The sequence below is a fragment of the Sylvia atricapilla genome, chromosome 4 (genome assembly GCF_009819655.1).
Source record: "Sylvia atricapilla isolate bSylAtr1 chromosome 4, bSylAtr1.pri, whole genome shotgun sequence".
In the NCBI taxonomy this organism is placed as follows: Eukaryota; Metazoa; Chordata; class Aves; order Passeriformes; family Sylviidae; genus Sylvia; species Sylvia atricapilla.
The window spans coordinates 43,861,822-43,884,367 of NC_089143.1; the positions used below are offsets into that span (position 1 = coordinate 43,861,822).

Genomic DNA, 22,546 nt, shown 5'->3' on the forward strand with positions numbered 1-22,546 from the left:
GAAAGCATTTTTCCAGAGTGGCTGGAAAAGAGGTCTAGCACAGCCTGTCAGCCCATGGGTACAGCAGTCATAACCCAGAGCTTGGGATGGGTTTGATCAGTTGTCTTCTCAAAATCCCTGCACAAGAGCTGAGTTTACTGAAGAGGATGGGGCCTCTTTGGTCATTCATGAGGGTGACATTGTCCTTCCAAGAGATGCGTGCACTCGCACTCAGTTGTAAGCCAAGCCTGGCTGCTGGCAATTCAGTTGACTGTGACTAAATCATCAGTTCATGCTAGATGAGAAGATAGTTCACAACAGCCAGAGAAGTTCATCTGGCATTAGTTTGTACATTGGGCAGGTCCTGCATTCCAAGCCAGCATGGTCCCTGCATGTGCAGGTTGCTGGCAGCCTCCAAGCATTAAAATCTGCAGAGGTACAGGGGGCCATGTGGAATCATCCAGACCTCCACTGCCTCTAAACAAGGCTGCTAAAATGCCAAACAGCTCAGGGAGTAACTCCCACATACAACTAGGGGAAAAATCCTTCAGAGCAACCCCAGGGAAAGAAGAGGTTTGAAGGATTGTGCTGCTGCTGTTGCTGAAGGACTCAGTAGGAAATGAAATACAGCAGAACAGAAAAAGCAGGCTGCACAGTCTGTGGCTCACAGTTCCAAAGGAGGTGTTTTTGTCAAGCTGGCACAGACAAATTTTGCAGGGAAACCCACTCTAGAGATGGAGGGAAGAACAGCAAGAGTCAGGTTCCAGCAGGCTGGGAGTGCCTATGTCCACACATTAGTAATGAGCTGCAGAGGTGGGTGCAAGCCCCCAAGACCTCAGCTGTTGGGCTTGGGACAACAAGCCTTGTAGGGCTGGGACAACAAATCCTCTCCCCTGTTCTGTTCTGTCACTTGCTCACAATGGGGAAGAGCAGAGCTCACCCACTGTCTTCCACATCCCTCAGCTTGCAGATGCAGGAAGCACCCCTGGGACTTGCCCAGCAAAGCCTCTTCAAGTGGAGAACGGGGCAACTGCCTGAAGGAACACCAGGGACCTCCTTCTTCCCGTGGGACACCAACCTCTGCCAGAAAGGCAGGGTGAGTGTTGCATTGCCATAGGGACAGAGTAGGGCCACGGCAGCACAGCAGTCCTGGGGAGACAGCGAGCCTTTGCTCCTGCCAAATGTGTTGCAGAAGAGGAACTGGTAAACCCTGCCCTGATCCTTTTTCTCCATAGAAGTGGTCAGGGAGACTGAACAACAGGACGGGGCTAATCAAAGGCAGCCGTAATACACGCCCATGATGACAGGGAAGTGCCACTGTGCACTTTTTTCCAGTAACTGCTGGAAGCAAAGCAAGTATGTGAAAAGGGCAAAAGCAGATGGAGGTGACTCAGTGACTAAGAAAAATAAACAATGGGTATTTCGCAAGGATGAAAGGAAGAAAATGACTGGCATTAAGGAACACCCAACCCACCACTGTAAATATCAGCCAGGAGCTCACCTGGTAGGACAGGTTCGTCTGCAGGAACCTGTGGTGCTGCGAAGGCCATGACTTCCCAGGAGTCACCGAGGCTTCTCCAGAGGCAGAAAGAAATTGGGTGGTGGAGCTGCAGGCGCTGCCAAGCCTGGTGTAGGTGGTGGAAACCTCCCTTGCTTCCTCCCCTTCCGCTCTCTTCAAAAGGTCAAGTTCACAGCTCTCCAATGAGCTCATCTGCCTCCTGGCAATCAGATCTCTCACCTGCCCTCAGAGCTCATTCTGCCAGCGTTGCTGCTTGCTAGTCATTGCCTCTTCGGGCAGCTGCAACAGTCCTACATGCCCAGATCCAGCTGCAGAAGCTGCAGGACAGATCTCCCAATTGCCACCAAGCTTGTGACAAACTCAGATGAGCAACCAACGACAGTGGTCCCCATCTGGGCCTGCCTTGGGGACAGCACTGTCCCTGCAGCTCTGAACCCTGCAGGCGGTACTTGCAGCCTGTCCTACCCCATCTGCTGCTCCCATGGAGTTCAAACCAGGCTCCCAGGTTGGAAAAGTGGCAGCCAGGTTGCTAAGATCTCCAAATTCCTCCCTGAGGAGCCAGCTCAACACTACAGCAGCCCCACCTACCAGCAAACAGGGCCCCAGCAGAGCACTGCCCCTGTCCTACAGGGAAGCTGTGCTGGATGCCCCTTCCCGCAGTTCTACAGTGTATTACTGTGAGGGGCTTGTGCAGCCTAGCAAGGATAGGGCAGGCAAACACCCTGCCATAGGTTCTGGCTTTGTCCAAGTGCTGTCTCTCAATACCAACAAACCTTCAGGAAATATTCCAGGAATATTCTCTAGCTCCATAATGGAAATGCTGGCCCAACCAGGCAGGCTTGGCCAATACACCTTGTGAAAATCAAGGACAGTGATAACGTGGTAGCCCTAATTCTCAGTACACATGTAAAAAGCCACAAACCTGCTGGCAGCAGAAAGCAGAGGTGGCTGTCCTCTTCCCAGGAAAATAGTCAATGCCCAGAGACCATGTAGTGCTCACACGGTGACAGAAGTCAATACTGAACGCTTGGAACTGCACCCATGGGGATTTTTCCACCCGCTCCATCATCAGCCTGACTAGTGAACTGTGCAAGCTACTGCACTTTTATACTGGTAGTTTTGGTCTTCCCTTTCAAATTTTAAGCATTTCTTTGGTTAACCAAGAACAATTTTTGTTAAAGTCTCTTAAAATGGCACCTGTTTCAGAGAGATCAACAAAGCTCCCACTGCTGCTATAGGCACAAGGCAAGAAGATAGAAATTACTTTGGCTCATGACAATGAGATGTCTTTAGAGCAGCCTCTCCAGTCCACTCCAGCAGAATTATAATCACTTTGGTACAAAGCAATTATTTATTTCATCTTTCCCTTCATTGTAGAAGAAATTATTTTTAACTGAGCTTAAACCCACTTGCATTCAAGTGGATTGCTAATTAAGCTACAGATGTCTCCTGATGGCAGCAATTATTTCTAGTAACCTTAATGAGCTTGTTACATTCCTTAGTTATTGTTATGAAAAGTTATACGAAAAAACTTTGCCTAATACTACACAGCTCCTGGGGGAGTAACTTCTTGATCTTGGTTCTGGTTTGATTAAAGGCAATGATTGTTTTCTATCTTACCAATATTTCTCAAGCTCTTTGTGGCTCATTCCCCTTGTCTTTTGTTGGCACTTTTAACAAGTCTGACCAAACTTTTCACACAAGTCTTCTTTTCAAACATTTCAATCTAGTTTTGCTTCCCTGAATTCTCCAGTGCCTTTGCTTGGTTTATGACTTACTTTTTCCTCTCTTTTCCAGGGATTGATTCTGTTTAGAACATACACTGTACTTACCACAGGGACTCAGTGCCTTTCAGAGCTCCACAGGGTTTTGAGGTGGTAGCTACAGTATGCTGCAGATATAAGAAATCCATGTCCTTACATTGGAACTTGAGGAAAAGCCTCCCTTCAGTACACAAAAAATAAGGATTTCCTTGAAACACTGAATGGAATGAACAGAATAAACTGAGTAAGACAACTAAGCACAGCTTTCCATGTCCTCTCCTCACTCCTGTGCCTTTTTATCCAAAATCCATGCATGCTATACAACAAGCAATATTATCCAGGGAATAAAGAACTTCATTCCATTTCAAACCAAAGGATCACTTTTTTTTTTTTTTTTAATCTGCATTTATTGTGTTTATACTCCCACTCTATGCCTCCTGAAGTCTCCTACCATGGGCAAGAGATGCACAGAAAGCATGTCAGTGGTTGTGACTACTTCTCATGGCTTAGTACCATTTTCAGGAGCATCAAAGTTCATAGGAACATGTGAACTTTCCTTCAGAATCACAAGCAATTACGATTAAACTCGAGTCAAACAGATTCCTGCTCAGCACAACACATCATGGAAAGCAGACGGAGACTCCAGGTGCTAATTCCTGATCAAGCAATTAAAACATCACAGTTCAGAGAAGCATTCAGTGACGATCTCCTTTTTTGACATTGAAACCAAAGGAAGGCTTTGGAGCACCTTCTGCACGAGCAATAGAGCAGGTAAATGTAGCAGCTTTTGAGTTTCCCAACCAGTCCCCGACCACCTTCTGAGCTAACCCAAACACGGGTGAAAGCACAGCTGCCATGGGAACTTTCAACAAAGCTTATTTTGCAGGAACTGCTGATTTACCGAAGCAAACCTTTTGCGGAAATGTGCTGTTTCTGTTAAAATAGTTCAAGCCCTGGGATGGCATTTCTGGATGAAAACAGCAAGATGAGAGAGCTGGTCTGATATCTCAGCAATGTGGTGGGACTAGCAGGGCCAGAATTTAAGTCTGAGAGCTCAGATTACTGAGTAGCCTTACATGCAGGCTGTGAACTACCTTACAGTGCCTTTTCTGCTCTGCCTTTGAATAAAACAAAAAAGCCTTGATTTCTTTTTTTCAAACAGAGTTCTTGTCTTCCAGGCACTCTGTAAGCAAAGGGCAAGACGAAATTAAGTAGCAAAAAGTAAGGAACTTGTTCAAGCTTGCAGAATCCTCAAAATAGTGTCTGGACTCTGGTGGTCTCCAGTCTGACCTCCCATGAGGAGAAGGACTGCCACCTCCACTACAGGAGGTCACATGTGGCTTCATTCAGCCACACCATGAACATAAAGCAGAGATTTGCTCACCTGGTGAGGTACCTGTTCTCCTGCAGCATCACCCTCCAAGGGATGGGTCACTATTCCTCATGTTCAACCTCCCAAATGGCAATCTATGACCACTGCCACTTGCTCCAATGCCCATGGCCACCACAACACAGAATTTGGTTCTGCCATCTCTATGGTTCCTCTTTAAGCAGTTGTACAAGACTGCTACTGGATCCGCTTTCACTCTCTCTTCAGGCCTGACAAGTGCCTTTGTGCCAAGGACATTTCTGAAACTAAGGGATACCTGCCTGCCTTTTGAAGTCCAGACACATTCTGCCATGCAGAAGAAAAGGCTCTACATGAAAGGTAAGGAGAGACATCTTGCATGATGGACTGAGTCCTGGCATGGGTGGCAGGATGTCCTCAGCTGCCTTTCCCACTACAGAGTTTTAGTCTCCTAACATGAGCAAGCACAATATCATCCTGTTTTGGAGAGTGGTGTGAACTCTGCTCTCAAAGAAATTTCTTTCAGTTCAAGCTTTGGCACTTTCAACAAGTGAAATTAAATGCACTGAAAATGCTACTGCAACATGAAGGCTAAAAACAAAACCACAAAATGCCAGGAGTCACTCACAAGAAAAGTCCCTGGCAGAAATGCCCACTTACCCACACTGCACAAGCATAACATCATCCAAGAGACAGCTTACATTTCAAAACCAGATAAACAAGCCAAAATTCAGCCTTTCTCCTACTGTCAGAAGTCATCATTCATGAACAACTACATCAGCACTAGAAGTGGCACCATTTGGAAACTCTCTGATCTGCATCAACAGGTCCGTTCCCAGTTACTATTTGGTACAGATGCAATTACTTATGGGTGTAAGTTTGTACCTACTACTGCTAAACCACTCGTAGTTTACACCACAGAATGTAAACTTCAGAAGAAACATGTGCAGTACAGGTTCATGGATGTTCTTGAGAACTAACACTGTCCCTATTCATGATAAAAAACTTGAATTTTAAATTTATAGCCTTCACCTGACAGTAACAGCATCCTGAATATGCTGTGCTTTTTAAAATGCACTGAATGCTCAGACTTCAGTAAAAAAAATTTATTTTCAATATAAAAGTGCCAAAATATTCACCAACATTGTAATCTATTCAGCAACCAGCTTACTCTAGTAATCAAAACTGCAAGCATCTTTATTCACATTTTTAAATCAAATTCCTTTCACACGTTTCCACAATAACCCGAGTCCCTCGGAAGTGGGAAATTTGCATTTCGATTGGCTGCTGTAGTCCATATGTCCAAGTTCATGTAGGCACGGAAAGGGTTAAACCTCGGATAGTATTCCTGCTTACACATAACTGCCTGGTTCTCCACATGGGTTGAATGTTGAGTCGTGGCACTGACGGGGCAGCAGCTTTCATAAACATCACTCTGAGGTGCCCAGATGGAACCAAAAAGTCCAGACATTGGAGACAAGCTTCGGGTGCTTGAGAGGTAGGGCTGCAGAGCAAGATAAAACCAGCATGGGAAACTGCAACATGGACCACTGCCAAGGAAAATCTGGAAATGCTAAGTACTAAATGGGAGGGAGGAAGCAGCATTTATGCAGAAACTTAAGAAATTCGCAAGTAGAAAATTACACAGGAGTTTACAAAGAATTATGGCTGCCAAAAACAGTACAGCAGTATTAATCTGTGTGTGTGTGTTTAAAGGCCCTTCACTGAATGAAGCCATGTGAGCTCCACTCTGCACAGCACAGGTATTACTCTAACAACAACATACAACTCAGTTCTGGTCAGACTGCTGAGGAAAATAAAGGAGAAATGGAAGACACACAAAGATCACCATGCATACTTCGAGAGTTAAAATAAAAAGAGAAGAACGCCTAGAAATGACAAGAAAAGGGCTGAAGTATGTGTCAGTCCAGAAAGACTGTGCATGCTGGGAGCAGAAAGGGATATTCAGCGTGAAAAATGAGACTATAATTGGGAGCTAGGGAATTTAGTTAGAAAATTCTGAAAGCTTGTAAAGAACCTCCTGGAGGGCAAGATGTGTTAGTCTGCAAGAAGTCTCTCAGCGAAGGTCATGGAAGTCTTGGGACCTTTAAAACTGAATGAAACATTGAAATGTATTGTGGAGAAAAGCTCGCCAGGGAAATGACTTGAATTATCTAATGCATTTTCCAATCTCTACCTTCTGTGTTTCCTGGCATTCCTGAATAAAATATGAAATAAAGCCATGTTTATTTTAGGAAAAATTCTTCTACCAGTTTTGCCACTTTTTAACAGAGAAGAATTTTCATTTTTACACTTGAAAGTATTTCTTGCTTTATTTGGTTAGTTTTATTCAAAATAAACCTACAGTAAATGAAAAAAATATCAAAATTCTAAAACAGGGGATTTTGAAATACGAGTAGAAGAGAAGAGGGTTACAATTAAAGACCACCTTGAACTGAAGTTGCTACACTGCACTACGGGTTGACATAAACATGGCTAGTCTGAAGTATAACAGGTCAAAGGCAGGATTCTGAAATCTGCACAAATCCAACTTCAATCACTTGGATTTCCTATCAAAAATTAAAAAAACCCTGTCAAAGTCACTGAGAGCAGCTGTCCATTCAGCTCTTCAATTTTCAAATCTGTCTGGGTTTTGCTGTCAGCACTTTTTGGGCTTTACCCTCAATTGGACATGTTTATAAAAAAAAGTCTCAATAGATTACATAAGCCCAAAATGTTTTTCCATATGTAAGCTGATTTTAGTCAATTTTCAGGCAAAAGGATCATCATAAAATTTTGCAGACAGAGTTGGTAACATCCTTGACAAACAGCTGGGAACAACCTGAGCTATCAATGCCAGCATTAAACACATACATCAGGCTACTTAGAAGATTCATGAAGAACATGCAAGCAACAGGCAGGGAAAAGACAGGAATACACTAGGAAGGCTTTGAAGGAGCACACAAATGCAGTGCCTCACAGTGATAATACTCACTGTGGAGCTGACATAACTGGCAGGCTCCCAGGCAGGTGGCATGTTGGGAGGAGCATTCCAGGTGGAGGGACAGTTCTGGTCAATGAAGGCTGTATTCTGCACTGCTGCAGTACCTGGGAAGCCACTGGGGTAGTTCATGTTTTCTGCGATTTATAAAATCAGAAAAACAAACTAAGGCTTTTGCAACATAAAACACTACTAACGTTTCTGTGGAGGAAGGCTCAATCTTCTTGAGAGTGAGCCAGGCTGGGACTGACCTAATCCTTCAGTAACTTCATGCAGTGTCAGGGTAGCACAGCAGCAAAGTGTATCAATTTCTGTCAACAGGACTACCACACTGTATTAGGGACCCACTAACAAATTGTTATTAGGAGCGCAGGATAAAGACTTGGCAATCCCTCTACTGGAGAGCAGAGTCCTTATTAGACAGAACATGCACAGCAGAACTTCCCCAGGCCTCACCGCCAACAAGTCTCAGCTCAAAGCACCCGAGGGATCTGCATGCTGCCTGGGATACTGTAGTCTGACCTTTCATTATTACTTAGGTAGGTAATGCGAAAGAATTCTAGATTACTGCCAGCGTGCTTCCCAAGCCAAGAAACTCTAGTCTGGAAAGATAATTGGTCACAAGAGGCCTTGTATTTCACATACTGTAAGGCAGAAGCCTGCCAGAGGGGAAACAAAGAAGATTGTGCCAAAAAGATATGTGTAATACTGTAGGCACAAGCATTTCTCTCTATTCCCTCTGAGAGTCCTGCATACTGCCTTTTCAGGCTTAGTAACTCTATACAAAGGCCAATCTTCTCATCCACCACATGCAGTCATTGTTTCTTACTACAGAGCACTCAGCTGGAAAATGTGAAGTCCACTTAAGCAATGAACACCCGTTTGTGTGTGTACAGACCAGCCCAGCCTTTTGTTCTATAGAAGGTGAGAGGAAAATAACTGTGCTCTGTGATAACTAATTAGCTTTATTTCACCTTACCTTCTGGGAAAGCACCATATTCATTCATCTCCAGTGGACAATACATGTTGGAAAACTGGCTGTCACAAGCTGCATTCCAGTCAATGAAGCTGTCTCAAAAAAAAGAAAAATCTGCAGTCAGAAACAATTTGCAGAACTTCTGAAAATTATTTGGAAATACTTACTTAATGTACAGCTGTTGCACTCAAAACACCTGTAAATGATCATGAGGCTTTTCACATTTCACTTGTCAGTTTTGCCAGAATCTACTCTGCACCACTATATAATCACAGCAATCTCTCCCACAGAGCTCTTTTTCCTCTAGGAAAATGAACAACTTGTAATGATGCTACCAGAATACTGCAATGCCTAACTGGGTTCAACTTTCTTCCCTGGAAAAAGAAAATAACTGTACTTCTTCCCCACAATCATGGATAATGTGATTTGAGATGGCAGAAGACGACATAATAATTCAAATGCTTGAGAATAGCAATTAAAATGGAGATTTCTATTTTCCTAACCAAATGTGCTAAAGTCCTGTTAAGCGGTGGATTTTCTAAGTTACACATAGATTTCTAGGGGTTATACTTCTTTAATTAAAAAAATTTCAGAATTCCAAGAAGATTTTTTCAAAAGTAATTCCTGAAGACATGTCAGCAGTAAAACAGGCCTTGCTATGCAGCAAGTTGGAAGTAGTCAAACTCTGGATTTGGTCTGCACAAGGTAGGCATAATAAAAGGATTTCATACGAAGCTGCCCTACTTCAATTTTACTATTCAGCCAAGCAGCTATCTGAAGTTATTACTACTAAATACCAATAAATAATTGTATGGATGTGCATGCATTCATGCATATGAAGTCCAAATTGAAATAGGTGTACGAAAGCAGTCACAGAATGGGTAAAGCTGGAACAGACCACAGTGGGTCATCTGGTCCAACCTCCCTGCTCAAGCAGGGCCATCCCAGAGCACATGGTACAGGATTGTGTCCAGACAGTTCTTAATATCTCCAGTGAGGGAGACTGTACACCCTCTTCTGGACCATCCATTCTGGTCTGCAGTCACCTGCACAATAACTGACTTCTTCCTGAAATTAGGTGGAACTTCCTGTGCATCATTTTCTGCTCACTGCCTCTTGTCCTGTTGTTCAGTACCACTGAGCAGAGCCTGGCTCTGTCCTCTTGACACCCTCCCTGCAGATACTGACAGACAGTGATGAGGTCCCCTCTCCATCTTCTCTTCTCAAGGCTGGAGAAGCTCAGCCTTTCCTTGTAAGAGATGCTCCAGACCCTTTAACAACTTTGTAGCTCTTTGCTGGATGTGCTCCAGGAGAGCCCTATCTCTGTTGCACTGACGGTGGAATTCAGAACTGGACACCACTCCAGATTTGCCTCACCAGGACTGAGCAGAGGGGCAGGATCACCTCCCTTGCCCTGGTGGCATTGCTCTTCATGATACACCTCATTATACCGCTGACCTTCCTGGCCACTAGGACACTGCTAGCTCAGAGACAGCTTGCCCTGCACCAGGACCCCCAGGTCCTTCTCCCATCATTTTGGATGACAGGATACAACTTGAAGAACTGGCTGTATTTCACCGCTATGTGGTGGCAGAGTATTTCTGCTCACTAGTTTGTGGCACATCTTTCATTACTAAAATTTGCTGTGTGAGTAGTGTAAAATACAAGAATTAATCGACTTCATTACTATGGGAAGATCAACCCAAATATATACAGAGCCTGAAACAGACCAACTTGTATCCCTAAACCACCTTTATACTGGAGTATTTGTCTTTATAATAATGTCTGTTTCTGCTATTTAACACAAGTACACACTGCATAACACACCATGCAACATACACAAGCTGTGCATTTAGCAAGAGGGCAACAGATTTCAAAGCCAGGCCCTCTGCCTTGCGAAAGAAGTGAAAGGAATTAAAGCTTTCCAAAAAGTATTTAGTTAAACTTGAAAAAAGCTCTAGAATATCTATACATTAACAGGGACAGCCGGGAATCTGTCTTACTAAAATTAATCATGACATACTCATGGAAGAGCATTAACAACTAGAACTAAGACTGAAGTGGCAGAAAGACTTTTCTTTTACTATTATCTGCCTTTACAAATATTATGAGTAAAGAACAGTCCTCTGCACTACAAAAGCAGTTCAGGTACATTCTCTGTACTTTTTACACAAAACATAACTTGCCTGTTGTGGACAGAGGGAGTTTCTTGGATCATGCACGGTATATTATTCTCAAGGTTGTAGTTCAAACTGTTTGTCATGCAGACTGGCTGGGCAGGCCACAAATCTCCTGTTGGGTAAAGACCTAAAAAAGGAAAGGGGAATGAAATACAGAGTAACAGGAAGGAGACTCTGCACATTCTATCACACTGACATATTCTCAGATCCCCAATAAGGACGGTCTGCTAGAGAAAAAAATCCTGAGTTACTAAGCAATTCTTCTTGTGATGAAGGCCAGTCCTGAAATACATCTCAAAATTTCTCCATATATATATATATATATATATATGTATATATATATATACATACATACAAAAAATATATACTTGTGCTCAGCAACCAGAATTCAACAAAACAGGGCAAGAAGTGCCTAGTGAGGGTCCTTAAGTGTTCAGCTGCCAGTGCCAAGGTGGCACACTTCCACGCAGCAGGACAGACAGCAGGGATGCAACCCCCACTGGCCTCCTTGTCCCCTTCTCTCAGTCAGTAACCACCTTTGAAGTCCAACTACACAAATACAGCAGGAATAGGATCAGGTTTCTAACAGGCTGGAGCCATTCCCAACCAGACAATTTGTGAACTCAGTAAATGCTGCATTTAGCCCCTAGGGCAGATATTCATTGTGCTGCTCTTCAATGTGCTGACTGCCCACAGATACTTGGTTCCTATCAACTCTATGAGAACTGGCAGATGGAGAAAAGAAAAAATCCAAATTAGCAATTTCCATGAGACAATGGGTTGCACAGTTGGCTCTATTTCAATATTTCACATGAAACATGCTAATATTGCTACCACGGAAGAAGGTTCATCAGCATTTGTATCCTATCAGACAGAGGTTAAACCTACAGCAGAAGGGCAGGGAGTGCTGCTGCCCAAAGAACCATGTGTCCTGAACCAGCTTTCAAACTCCACCTCACCATGTAGCACACTGCCTATATGAATCCCACTCCAAAAGCTAATATTACTTCCCTCTGAGGTACAAACAGTGAAAACTCAAGAATTTTAACAGTGCTACACAATCTCATTCATTATTGCTTTCAAAGAGAGCAAGTCCCAACTGTGGAAATTTAGAGAGAAAAACAGTCATGTTTGATTTGATGCCAAGCTTCACTTTAACATAGCAAGCAGTGCTCTTGATCTTCCAGCTGCATCGCTTCTAGACATTGATCTGTGCAAAGCAAGAAGATGAAAAAAAGAAAGAATACCTAGAACACTAGTTGAAAACTAAATGCTGTCTTCATACAGAGAAGATGCAGCAAAAATCATCAAGATTATACAGAAACTGTCAAGGTTTTAAGCCTTCATTTGCTAACTTTGCACCTAACTTGCTTAGAAGCAAGCCAAGTTCTAGTAACAATGTGTCTATCAAGTTGGTGCATGTGTTTTTAGCAACATCACTAGAATTACTTGACCAAGTGTAAAAAACAGCTCCAGCTGTTAATACTGACCTTTATTTTTGTCAGGATCTGCAGCTATGTCAGTGAAATTGGGACATAAGGTTTCAGGATATTGAGGGATGCTGTTCATATCTCTGCTGAATGAAAAGAAAATTCAATTTCTTAAGTCTCATAATCCAAACTATTTTAAAGGAAATATACAGAGATGTAAAAAATATTCTAATTACCATCATGACTGCTTTTGCTTTCCCACTGTCCTGATTTTTGCTGTTTCTGAATTACCACCATGCAATTTTTAAAAGTTTTTTTTTTCCAATTAAAAGCCAGCTACTTATCACACATGCAAAAAGAATAAAATTAATACACCCTAATTACTCAAGTTTTATTATCCAAGTATCAACCTACTGCAAATTAATTCAACAGCTCTTCACTAAAACTGGAAAACAAGCTATGTTTCATGAAGATTAGTAGGACCTCTTATACTGTTTAACAACTTTCAGGTAAGTTTACTTTTATGCCCATGAAGACACAGAGACACATGAGCATGAATCTGATATTCATCAAAACCCATCAAAGAAACTAGTCAAAATGAATAAAAGGAAATATTTTTCAAGCACCAGAAGCCCAAAGGAAAAGGATTAGATTATTTCTCCTACAGAAAACAGAGAGTGGTGAATGAAGAGTGAAATGAGGATTCACAGTAATAAAAATTGTAGATACTATCTCTACTACAGTAAAGAGGGAGAAAAGAGTGTGAGGGAGGGAGGAATCAATTTTCATGCTGTATATCCTAGGAGAATATTATTCTCATCAAAAGAATAGCATCAACTTGAAAATCTTATTCCCACCTTTTTTTTAAAAAAAATACTACTTGAATACAACTAAGCAGTCATGGAAATGTAGTAAGTTGTTAGTATCTGGAAAAAGTAAAAGTGGAAAACCAACTTCCTTTTTTTCCATTTGGAAGCTTATGTTTTATTTATGCAGCATAATCAATTCTGCTTATATATTTTCATGTACTGAATAAGATTCTTCTTCCAACTAGTAAGTACAATCAGATGATCATAAAAAATTACAAAGTAACAGGTAGGAATTATGTACCATACTGAGACAAGACTTCAAGTTGGTGTTGTTTCTTTAATGCCTTACAGGTGTAGATTCAAAATTTTTACCTGGTATTGCAGATGTTATGAGACAGATTTAGAGTGATAGGAGTTTCAGATGGAAAATCATTTTGTGAAATATTCTCTCCTAAAGAAAAGAATGATTGTGAAGATCAAAGATCCTTAAAAAAAGAAGTATGCATAGAATATACATACACACAAACAGAATCATCAATGGTGTTAATCAAGTTCTCTCACACTGGATTATCACTAACTGCATCAATTTCAAGGCATGCCTCCTAGATCCACTTAACATCTATTTTATGATTTAGAAGTGATTGCCACAGTCTTAATGGAGAGGTTCCTTGTTACTATCAAATTAAGTTTGAATTTAGAATTACTTATTTCCTTTTTTTTTTAAGAGGCATTATAATTTGAACAAAGAGGAAAGTCATATACACATGATTTTTTTATCTATTAGATCACAGGTTCAGATAGATCACACACTATCATTTAGTAATGAAAAGTTTTCTACACATACAAATACACATGGAAGTTTCTGCATATTTTTAAATCATTCAAACTATCTCTTTGCAGGTACCCAAAGTTGGGTTTGCTGGTGTCACTTCAGCACTTTAAAATTTACTTCTAGTGCTACATCACTCTGGATAATTATGGCAGTGACTTTTAACTACTTTAGTGATATTCAGGTATTCAAGAATTGCATGAACCACAGATCTCATTTCTCATACTAGTCAAGTGGCTCAGGTGTTCTGGCTACTTACGCCTCAAATACACCTGTCCAAACTCAGCCTCCTCAGATCAGAACTGCTTTCATACGTTTCTCATTTGTGCATTTCTTAACTAGTTTTAATGTTAAAAAAAACCCAAAGAAATAACGCGATGAAAGAAATTCAAAGGCAGAAATTGCTTTGGCTAGTTACTCTCAGTTCTCCCATCCTTCCATGACAACTAACTGTGCATATTGCTCATTGAGGAGCCTGACAGTCATCTCCACAAAACGTGTGGTACTTCTTGCCAAGTAAAGTTCTTTATATCTCTTCTTGTGCGTCTAAGAGGTGCTCTACAAAAGACAAGTTATGTGCCCCGTGCCATGGTAGGGCTTTCCATTCAGCAGGAAGGCTTAAACTCTGCCCACTACTGTGAAGAGATGCTGTTTGCAAAACTTACTGGATGGAAGAAAATGCCTGGTAGTAATCACTGGCTTTTTATCTCCATCTGAACTGCTGGTACTGCTCCAGCTACCCCAGCTCCCACGACTTGCACGAACGCTTCCTGATGAACTTCCACAATCTGAGCTTGAATCAGAACAAAACTTCTCCAAACACTTCTTTTTGGACCGCTGATAAAAGTTTTCTAAAGAAGTTGGGGGAAAAAAAAACCCAAAACAAAAAACCAAACCAAACCAAATTAACAAAAAAATCCCCCAAGAAAACAACCAAACAAAAAAAATCAAAAAAACCCAACACAACATTTAAGAAAGTCTTGTCAGGGAAAAGTATTCTGAATCATGAATTTATAACGATTCTCTGAGTCTACTGATGAGAGAGAAAATAATATTTACTGACAGCTTCAGTAAATAAACCAGCCCCTAACACAAGGAGCTTCTGACCTACATGATATCCCAGTAAAATGAATGCGATGAGGATATAGTGCTGCTATACGTAATAGATTGAAAGAGGAAGTTTATACTGTCCTTTGAAATACATACTTCATACTTCAAACATGAAACATATCCTGGCTGTAGGAACATGCATACTAAGAACAACAATAAAATGTTGCAAATAACAAAATCTTAAGTGATAGATTCTCTTTTCTTATTATCTCATCAGAGATGCAAAGGACAATCCTATAGAAATTTGTATCTTTCTTCAGATGTCCCCTTCCCTGAAATGAGGGAAAACAGATGATTCAAATCCTGACAGAAAGACAGAAAGCACGTACCCAAGCTAGAGGTGTTTTAAAAAAGTGATACAGTTGCTTCAGTTCATAGTGGCTTTCTTTTGAACACAAAAGCTGACTATCAGTCTTGTCTTTCCTTCACCAAGAAATGATGGATCATTGCTTCAGACTGATTAATCTTCTGGTTTGCACCACCCACCAACCCCATGGAGAAGCATGCGGAGCCCTTCAGAAGTGAGCAGCTACTGCCTACTGCCACAAAATCCACACTGTATTTCTTTCCCCATTTTAAGACAGTTAAGACTGCATACCTGTTTCTCCCTGTATGGACAAGCTCCCAGCTTTCTGGTCTGCTTTACAGTTTTCCCCATTACTCTGAGGACACCAGGCTCTTATTCCAATATTCGCTCTCAGATCCGGCCTTTCAAACTCACTGCACATGTGCTTCAACTCACTCTGCTCAGGGACCCTAATAGAACCACACCCAAAAAAACATGTTTGCATTTTACATTTCATCTACATTTTTCCTTTTCAGGCATTAAACACTTTAACTCACACAGGTATCAAGGCAAAGTGCAGGGAAAGCAGTAGGATTGGGAGTCATACTTCCCCAACTTCCCAGAAACCTAAAAAACCTTTCCCAAAATGCAACATCCTACCACACAGACTACTACTATTCATGGGGACAGCAAAATGACATATGCATATTTAACTCCATTCTCTAATGCACTTGGTAGAAGGCACTCTGATGTTGCAGTGATAAGCATAGTCTAGCAGTGTACAAAGATGGAGATACCAAGTAAAATGTGCCCTATGTTCATTTCACTGGCATAATTATAACTAGAGTAAAATCACAATCTGAAGCAATCTTAAATTTTTGCTAGAAAAAGTGAAATGAAATGTCTGCATCCAATATCATAATTAGAAAGTATTAAGGAAAAATTATTAAAAGTCAGCTGTCAAATTCCTGCAGAAATGGAACAGTTCCATCTTACACAAGAAAGTAGCAACTGCTGAATTGGCTCAAGGAACAGACACTGAACTTCAGTATTTCACTGCTCATATTTTATCCTTCCTACCTACAAAGGTGTGCAGCCAGAAAAGATTTACACATGTACTGACTTCCCACAAAATATACAGAAATTTCTGTAGGATGAGTTATAACAGCCCTTTCAGATTTACAATCTCCTTTTAAAGTCCACTGATCTCAATAGAAGCATTCGCAATAAAAATTAAGTCTGTAAAGGCTTTGTAGGATTCTGACTTGAATTCAAAGGGCTGGGGAATGGGAAGGAGTAGGATTTTTTCCTCAGAAATGTTTCTATTCTAGCAGCAGTCTGTAAATAGCATTTTTTAATAATCCAAACAACTTAAATTTAAAACACATTAAAAAATTAAAGTAATTTATAACTGACTTTAAAATGCATTAAAACAATATTCAGGAGAAAAAAAAAAGTAACTTTCCACAGTGCTCACTCAGTATTCTAGTGCTGCTCTAGTTTTTTTGTTCATTACAACAAAAATGCAAGCCACTGTCTCATTTCTACACATTTCTCTTCCAAAACTGGTAGAGGACAACATTCCCCCAGATACTCAATATAGCAGATGATTCTCTTGAAGGTGGAATCATTTCAACAATTTTATTTTCCTTTTTTCACTGAAGAGAATACATGAATGGAACTTCTCCACACAATACACAAGGGGAAGGAGGCTAACCATCCAAACTTCAGAGACGGCACATTCAGACTCTAGCAGAGAGCTACCACTGCTATGCAGAATGGGCTGCATCTGTATATATGCAGATTTATAAACGGAATATTTAAAAACTTTTGTTTTGCTGGTGATACTTAGTACTGCACATTCCTAAAAATAAATGCTCGGGCCAGGATTAAAGTGTGTTTGTTTAAATAGACAAGGCAATCCTGCCTAATGTACATGCAAAACCTGCAGACACATTACAGCAGCTCTAGGTTTCTTCATTATTTGGTGAGGCAATACATACCTTGTAGATATATTTACATTCTTCTTCTTATTTTTCCTAGACGTTCTATTTCTATTCCAATTCATATTTGGTACATTTCCTTCCTTTTTCTCCTGAGGTTTCTTCTTCCTATATGCATCTTCTTGCTAAAGGCAAAAATACAAGCTGAGACAACACATACATTATAAAATGAACTTAACTTAGTCAATGAACTCCACTGGATTTTTCTAGCTAAGTTTCTCTGGACAAAATGAACCAACTCAAATGCATAGTTACTTCATGATTTAGTGGCTTTCCACAGCACATCCTCTTTCCAGGCCCATCAATTTAATCAGCCTTTCCAAGACTCTGTCCATCAAGACAGCAAGAGATGATGAGAGAGAAATTTTTGAATTCCCAAACTTAGCATTTTCCCCTTCACAGCATCTAGTACTGACTTTCAGGGAAATAAAAAATGGGGGGAGAAAAAGTGAAGCAGTCAATAAAATTCCCAATGTGCTAAAAACAAAAAACATCTGCCAGATTTATGATCAGCTGGTGTGCAAGTTCAGCAGCAATAAATCCTCCCTTTCCTCAGCAGCTGGGGGCGGGGTGGGGGAAGGCATTCATTTGAATTACAGCTGAGGAAATGATGGAGTAAGTTACCAACAAATACTAGTTACTTCAAAAAATGCAAGAAACAAACTGAGCACCATCAGCCACACATGGAAAGAAGTTCGTAACAACAGTTCTCAAAGCAACACTAAACCATGTCTTTTCTGACATATTCCCCAAACAATGTAAGCAATTCTTCCTTACACTGTTTGCCACGGGATTTCTACCCAGCAGACAGAGTACAAACATAATCCAGATTCTCCGGTTTACTAATTGCCTGATGGAGTTCTTTTAGTGCTTTATGCTACCTGCAACAAAGGTGCAGTCTGATGTGTTTATCATACTCAGAAACAAAGGGTGAAGAATGATCCTTCTCAGCAACTTCACAATCTGCTTAAAGGGCTTCTGCCTGCCCTACTCTCAAATGCAAGTTTCTGATGCAAAGCCCTGGGTTTGGAGATCAGGTCTGCAAACAAAGGCCAATATGCCCACCTCCCCTCCAGAGAATGTTCCCGCATCATTAGTGTGGCCAACAGCTGCCATTAGATTCCAGTATGCTTGTTCCTGCTCTGACAGTAAAAATCTCTGGTTACCCAAACTTCACCCTTCCAGAAAGCAGCATTAATGCACAATGGATGTGGGACAGCACATCTGCATACTTCCTTGTTCATCTGACTTACGGTATTTCAGATCTGTGACTCTACATAATAGTCCCCTATATGTATGTACATAAACTATAAAAATTCAAATTTGAAAAGCAGAAAGATCACAAACCTCAGAAGAAGCAATCTCCTCTTTTGCACAGCATGGAGTCTCATCCTTAGGTCCCTTATTAATCTTTTTCTCTGTGGAAGGCTTTAGGTTGATCTGCTTTTTTAAAATCTCGCAGTTTTCTGCTTCATTCCTGAGAGGCACTTGCTGGCTATTCCCTACAATTAAACATACCAAAAGTTTGCATGGGAAGAGAAAGGCCTCCCAGTCATAACCACATACCTTTCTTTAAAAACAGCCTTGCGTCACTTTCTAAAACACTAGGAGACTAACGTCTAGGCTGATGATACTGAAAATTTCAAATTCAAACACTAACGCTGTGTAAAAATTCTTACAGCAGTTGAGAAAAAAGTAGCTTTGTGTTGGCTCATAGCCAGGAGCACACCACTCCCAGTGCATGCATAGATTACCCAAGTCCTGATCATCTCATCTGAATTTGAGCTACTTGGGGCTCAGCTATGGGTCTGGTAAGGTAGAATCTAAAGCTAGAGAACACTGGGCTGAAAAACAAAGAGAAGAAAAAAAACAACCCTGAGTGGGGAGAAAGGACAGCCTTTACTTGGTGCTTGAACACTTCTGAAGTGTCCTCTGCATTCAAGGTGGAGGACACTATGAGGACAAAAGCAAGTCATCCCTTAAGTATGGGCTCCACAGTAAAAGTTCTTCTTTCTGAGAGACTTGTGAAGAATTATTATTTTGATCTAAGAGTCCAAAAAGACATAAGCTTCAAGAGGAAGCCTGCCTCAACAACTAGATGAGCTCCTCAGCTGAGTCACACTCCTCTGCCTGGGCCAGCCCAGGCCAGAATTAACTTTGCCTCTGATCAGTTCCAGGTATCTCAGATATCTGCAGTACATCCACAGTGATCTGCTACTGAGGCTCTCAGCTGCTCTGAGTGAGAGATGTCATCACTTAATGAACTGAACTAGCCTTTCAACTGGGAAAGGCACGCCCAAACATTTTTACAGTTTTCCACCAACGACAACATGCCAGCTCTGAGTCAGACACTGTCTTCCCTCTGAAGCAGGCAGCCATGAGGACTGCAAAAGGAGCACATGTGAATGAAACACCATGCAAGGGAGACTGCCAGAGCTCTAAAGAACACTCTGTTGCTCTCCAGAATACATGTGAGTACCCGGTGTCCTGAACTCCCTGCCTGCACAAAACCAGGTCTGTAACTATAATCAAGATACAAACACTGCAACATGGTACTTTTTAGACTTAACATACCTTACTAAACATCTTGAAACACAGAAATACATGCCTGATAGTACAGAAAACCACAACTGCTAATAGACAACAAAGGAGATTACCTTTAGTGCTTTACTACTGAATACACTGAATCATCTCCTAATTCAAAGCAAAGAAAAAGCAACAGTGCATTTTAGGAGCATATGAAGAATCTCAAGAATCATAAGAATGAGTGAAACTATCTTGCCTTCACCTGAGACTGCACACTTGTACCTGCTACAGCTCACAGATAGCAACACAACAAGAAGCACTGAGCCCATTGTAACAACTACACAAGACAGCAGGGCCTGAAATCCCTCTCTGATGGCTCACTCCCTAAATAAACTGCCACAGCTGCAGCAAACGCCAGTTTCACCATACAATTACTTTGCCAAGGGCCTCAGTAAAGCCAAAAAGATACATTCTCCTATCTGGCCTTTGATTTTTCCCAGGTACTCTTCTGCTGCTCTTAAAATTTTGAATTGTAAAGCTAAGAGGTAAAACTTCCCAGGCACCTTAGCCCCACAGTTAAACAAAACAAAAACCAACCAAACAAACAAACAAAAAAAAAAAGATAAAAAATACAGTGATGAAATTACTAAGGAAAACACTGATTTTCAGATTCCTACACAATCAAAGTTCACATTATCCTGATGTCAGGTTTTTGTTATTTTTTGTGTTTTTATCAAAGGAGTTCTGAATATCTGCTTCTGAATATGCTTGCTTGGTGATTCAAACACCGTATTTTCAGTGGATCTGAAAATAGCAAACTGGGATCTTTCTGAATATCTGACAAGGGCAATTTGTGTCTTATAAGCAGATCTATGACATCAATTATTTTAACAGTTAAAATGCTACAGCAACAAGCTTGAAATCTGTAAAAACAAGCAAATTTATGAAACAACTTTAAATGTAAGCTGCTTCCTTTGGAATGTAAACAGACAAATCACAGTGAACACATAAGAAACACCACATTACCCTGTCTCACACAAAAGAAAATCTTGATCACAGTAAACTCATCAGAAAATTTCACTTAGCAATTTAGACTGATAGAATTTGAGAAAAAATTACCACTAATTTTCCTAGAAATTTCTTGCAGTTCCGGCTGTTGTTGAGGTGAATTTCTGGACAAGTGACTTTCAGGTAGCTTCTTGGACATCTTCACCGAACAGAACTCCTGTTCTTTGAGCTCAGCTAGATTTTCTGAAGTTTTAAGGTTAGTTTCCTTAGGAAACATACATGTTTGAAGATCTTCCTTCAGATCACACTCTGAAGAAGTATTTTTAATGAGAACTGTGTTTTTCAGTGTACTTTCTTCTTTACCCAGAAAGTCTTCTGGAAGAGTTAAATTCTTGTTAACATTTATGCCATTTGCATATTTCAGAGTTACCCAGTTCTCACTGACAACATCAGTGCAAATGTCCTCTTTTGGTGCTGAGATTTGGTTCTCTGCAATTTGATTCTGCTTCTCATCAGCAGCTGCAATGGCACTGCCAGCTGCTGTGTTTGGTTTCTGCTTACTGTAGTAAACTGAACATTTGTGTTTCTTCTGAGAGTGGCTGTAGGTCCCAGGACTTCTCTTCGCCGCACTCTGACTTCGGCTGGAAGAGGAGCCTACAGACAAGAATCCCTTCCCTTTACCTTTATCTGAGGAACTATAGGAATCCATAAATGTCTTGCAGCTTCCCCTGGAGAAAAAAGAAAATTTAAAAATTGGGATTTGTTTTTCTTTACAAAGCCATCGTGAAATGCTTTATGAGATACTGCTGTAAGAAAAGAAAGGGGGCCATATTCACAAGCCCTGAAACTACTTTAGGTCTTCAACTTACCATACTAGTTAAGCACATTCTAATTTCAGTGAGAACTGAGCAAGACTCTAAGAATTTGCTCAGACTTCCATCACACTTACATGCTTCAGTGAGTAAGTGCCTAACTGACCACTCAAGAGGGTCAGATTGAGAACCATCAATGTATTTTCCGTTCTTTCCATGCCACATACCGTGTACTCTTTACTCTCATCACACAATTTTTACCTTATGTATTACTGGCAATATTCAAGATAAATAAATCCCTGAGTTCCTTCATTCCTCCTAGGTTGAGGTGGAAGTTCTCTAAAAGAGGTTGCTTGAAACAGGGTCTCTTTTAAACCACCCCACAGCAACATCAGAATACAGACATAAAGCACCACTACACAATAAACAGGGTAGAAAAGAAGAAAAAAAAAGTATTTTTACTTGTAGGAATCAGAGCTGATTACGTCAACAGAGTTGCTGTTCTGCTGTGGCGAAGCACTAGGCCTCTGTCTTGATTTCATGAACTCTGCTAGAATATACTGGGCTTGCTGGAAGGCTATCAGAATCACTCCAAGCAGGGACAAACTGCCAAAGAAAACAATAGATACTAGTATCTACAGCTTTCAGGAATATTCTGTGAAAGAGCTAAAAAGCTTCTAACAAGATACACTTTATAAATACTTAATTAGTAAACTCTAAGTAAAAAGACAGACAAGAAACTCAAAATACAGCTTTAAAAAAATTATAGTTGTAATAGTATTTTCTTTTCCTTTTTTCCTTATAGCCCATACTAGTTATTAACTGTATAAAATAATTCAGTTATGACCTTTAAAAGAAGAAAAATAGAACAAAGAAGTTCATTCTGAAAGAGATAAGCCTTGATTTGAAGGTAATTCAGAAGTAACTGTGTTGTAGTGAGTCTTACATCATATTGTAATATGATACC

At 40.8% G+C, this 22,546-nt stretch overlaps 1 protein-coding gene across 7 annotated transcripts in view; it reads right to left on the reverse strand.

The window, feature by feature from the left end:
* Positions 1-5,700: 5,700 nt before the first annotated feature.
* TMEM131L (transmembrane 131 like) overlaps positions 5,701-22,546 on the reverse strand; it is a 79,839-nt gene continuing 62,993 nt past the window's right edge. For 5 of the 7 annotated variants that reach the window (XM_066317694.1, XM_066317693.1, XM_066317696.1 and 2 more), the window contains 12 exons: positions 22,042-22,185; positions 20,879-21,495; positions 18,581-18,735; positions 17,234-17,358; positions 15,543-15,700; positions 14,500-14,685; positions 13,378-13,456; positions 12,257-12,342; positions 10,773-10,893; positions 8,590-8,678; positions 7,605-7,747; positions 5,701-6,113 (listed from right to left, as the gene is read on the reverse strand). In XM_066317694.1, coding sequence (XP_066173791.1) covers positions 5,835-6,113; positions 7,605-7,747; positions 8,590-8,678; positions 10,773-10,893; positions 12,257-12,342; positions 13,378-13,456; positions 14,500-14,685; positions 15,543-15,700; positions 17,234-17,358; positions 18,581-18,735; positions 20,879-21,495; positions 22,042-22,185 — 2,182 coding nt within the window. In that variant the 3' untranslated portion in view covers positions 5,701-5,834. The remainder of the gene's footprint in view (positions 6,114-7,604; positions 7,748-8,589; positions 8,679-10,772; positions 10,894-12,256; positions 12,343-13,377; positions 13,457-14,499; positions 14,686-15,542; positions 15,701-17,233; positions 17,359-18,580; positions 18,736-20,878; positions 21,496-22,041; positions 22,186-22,546) is intronic. The other 2 variants (XM_066317700.1, XM_066317695.1) reach the window with 1 other exon arrangement.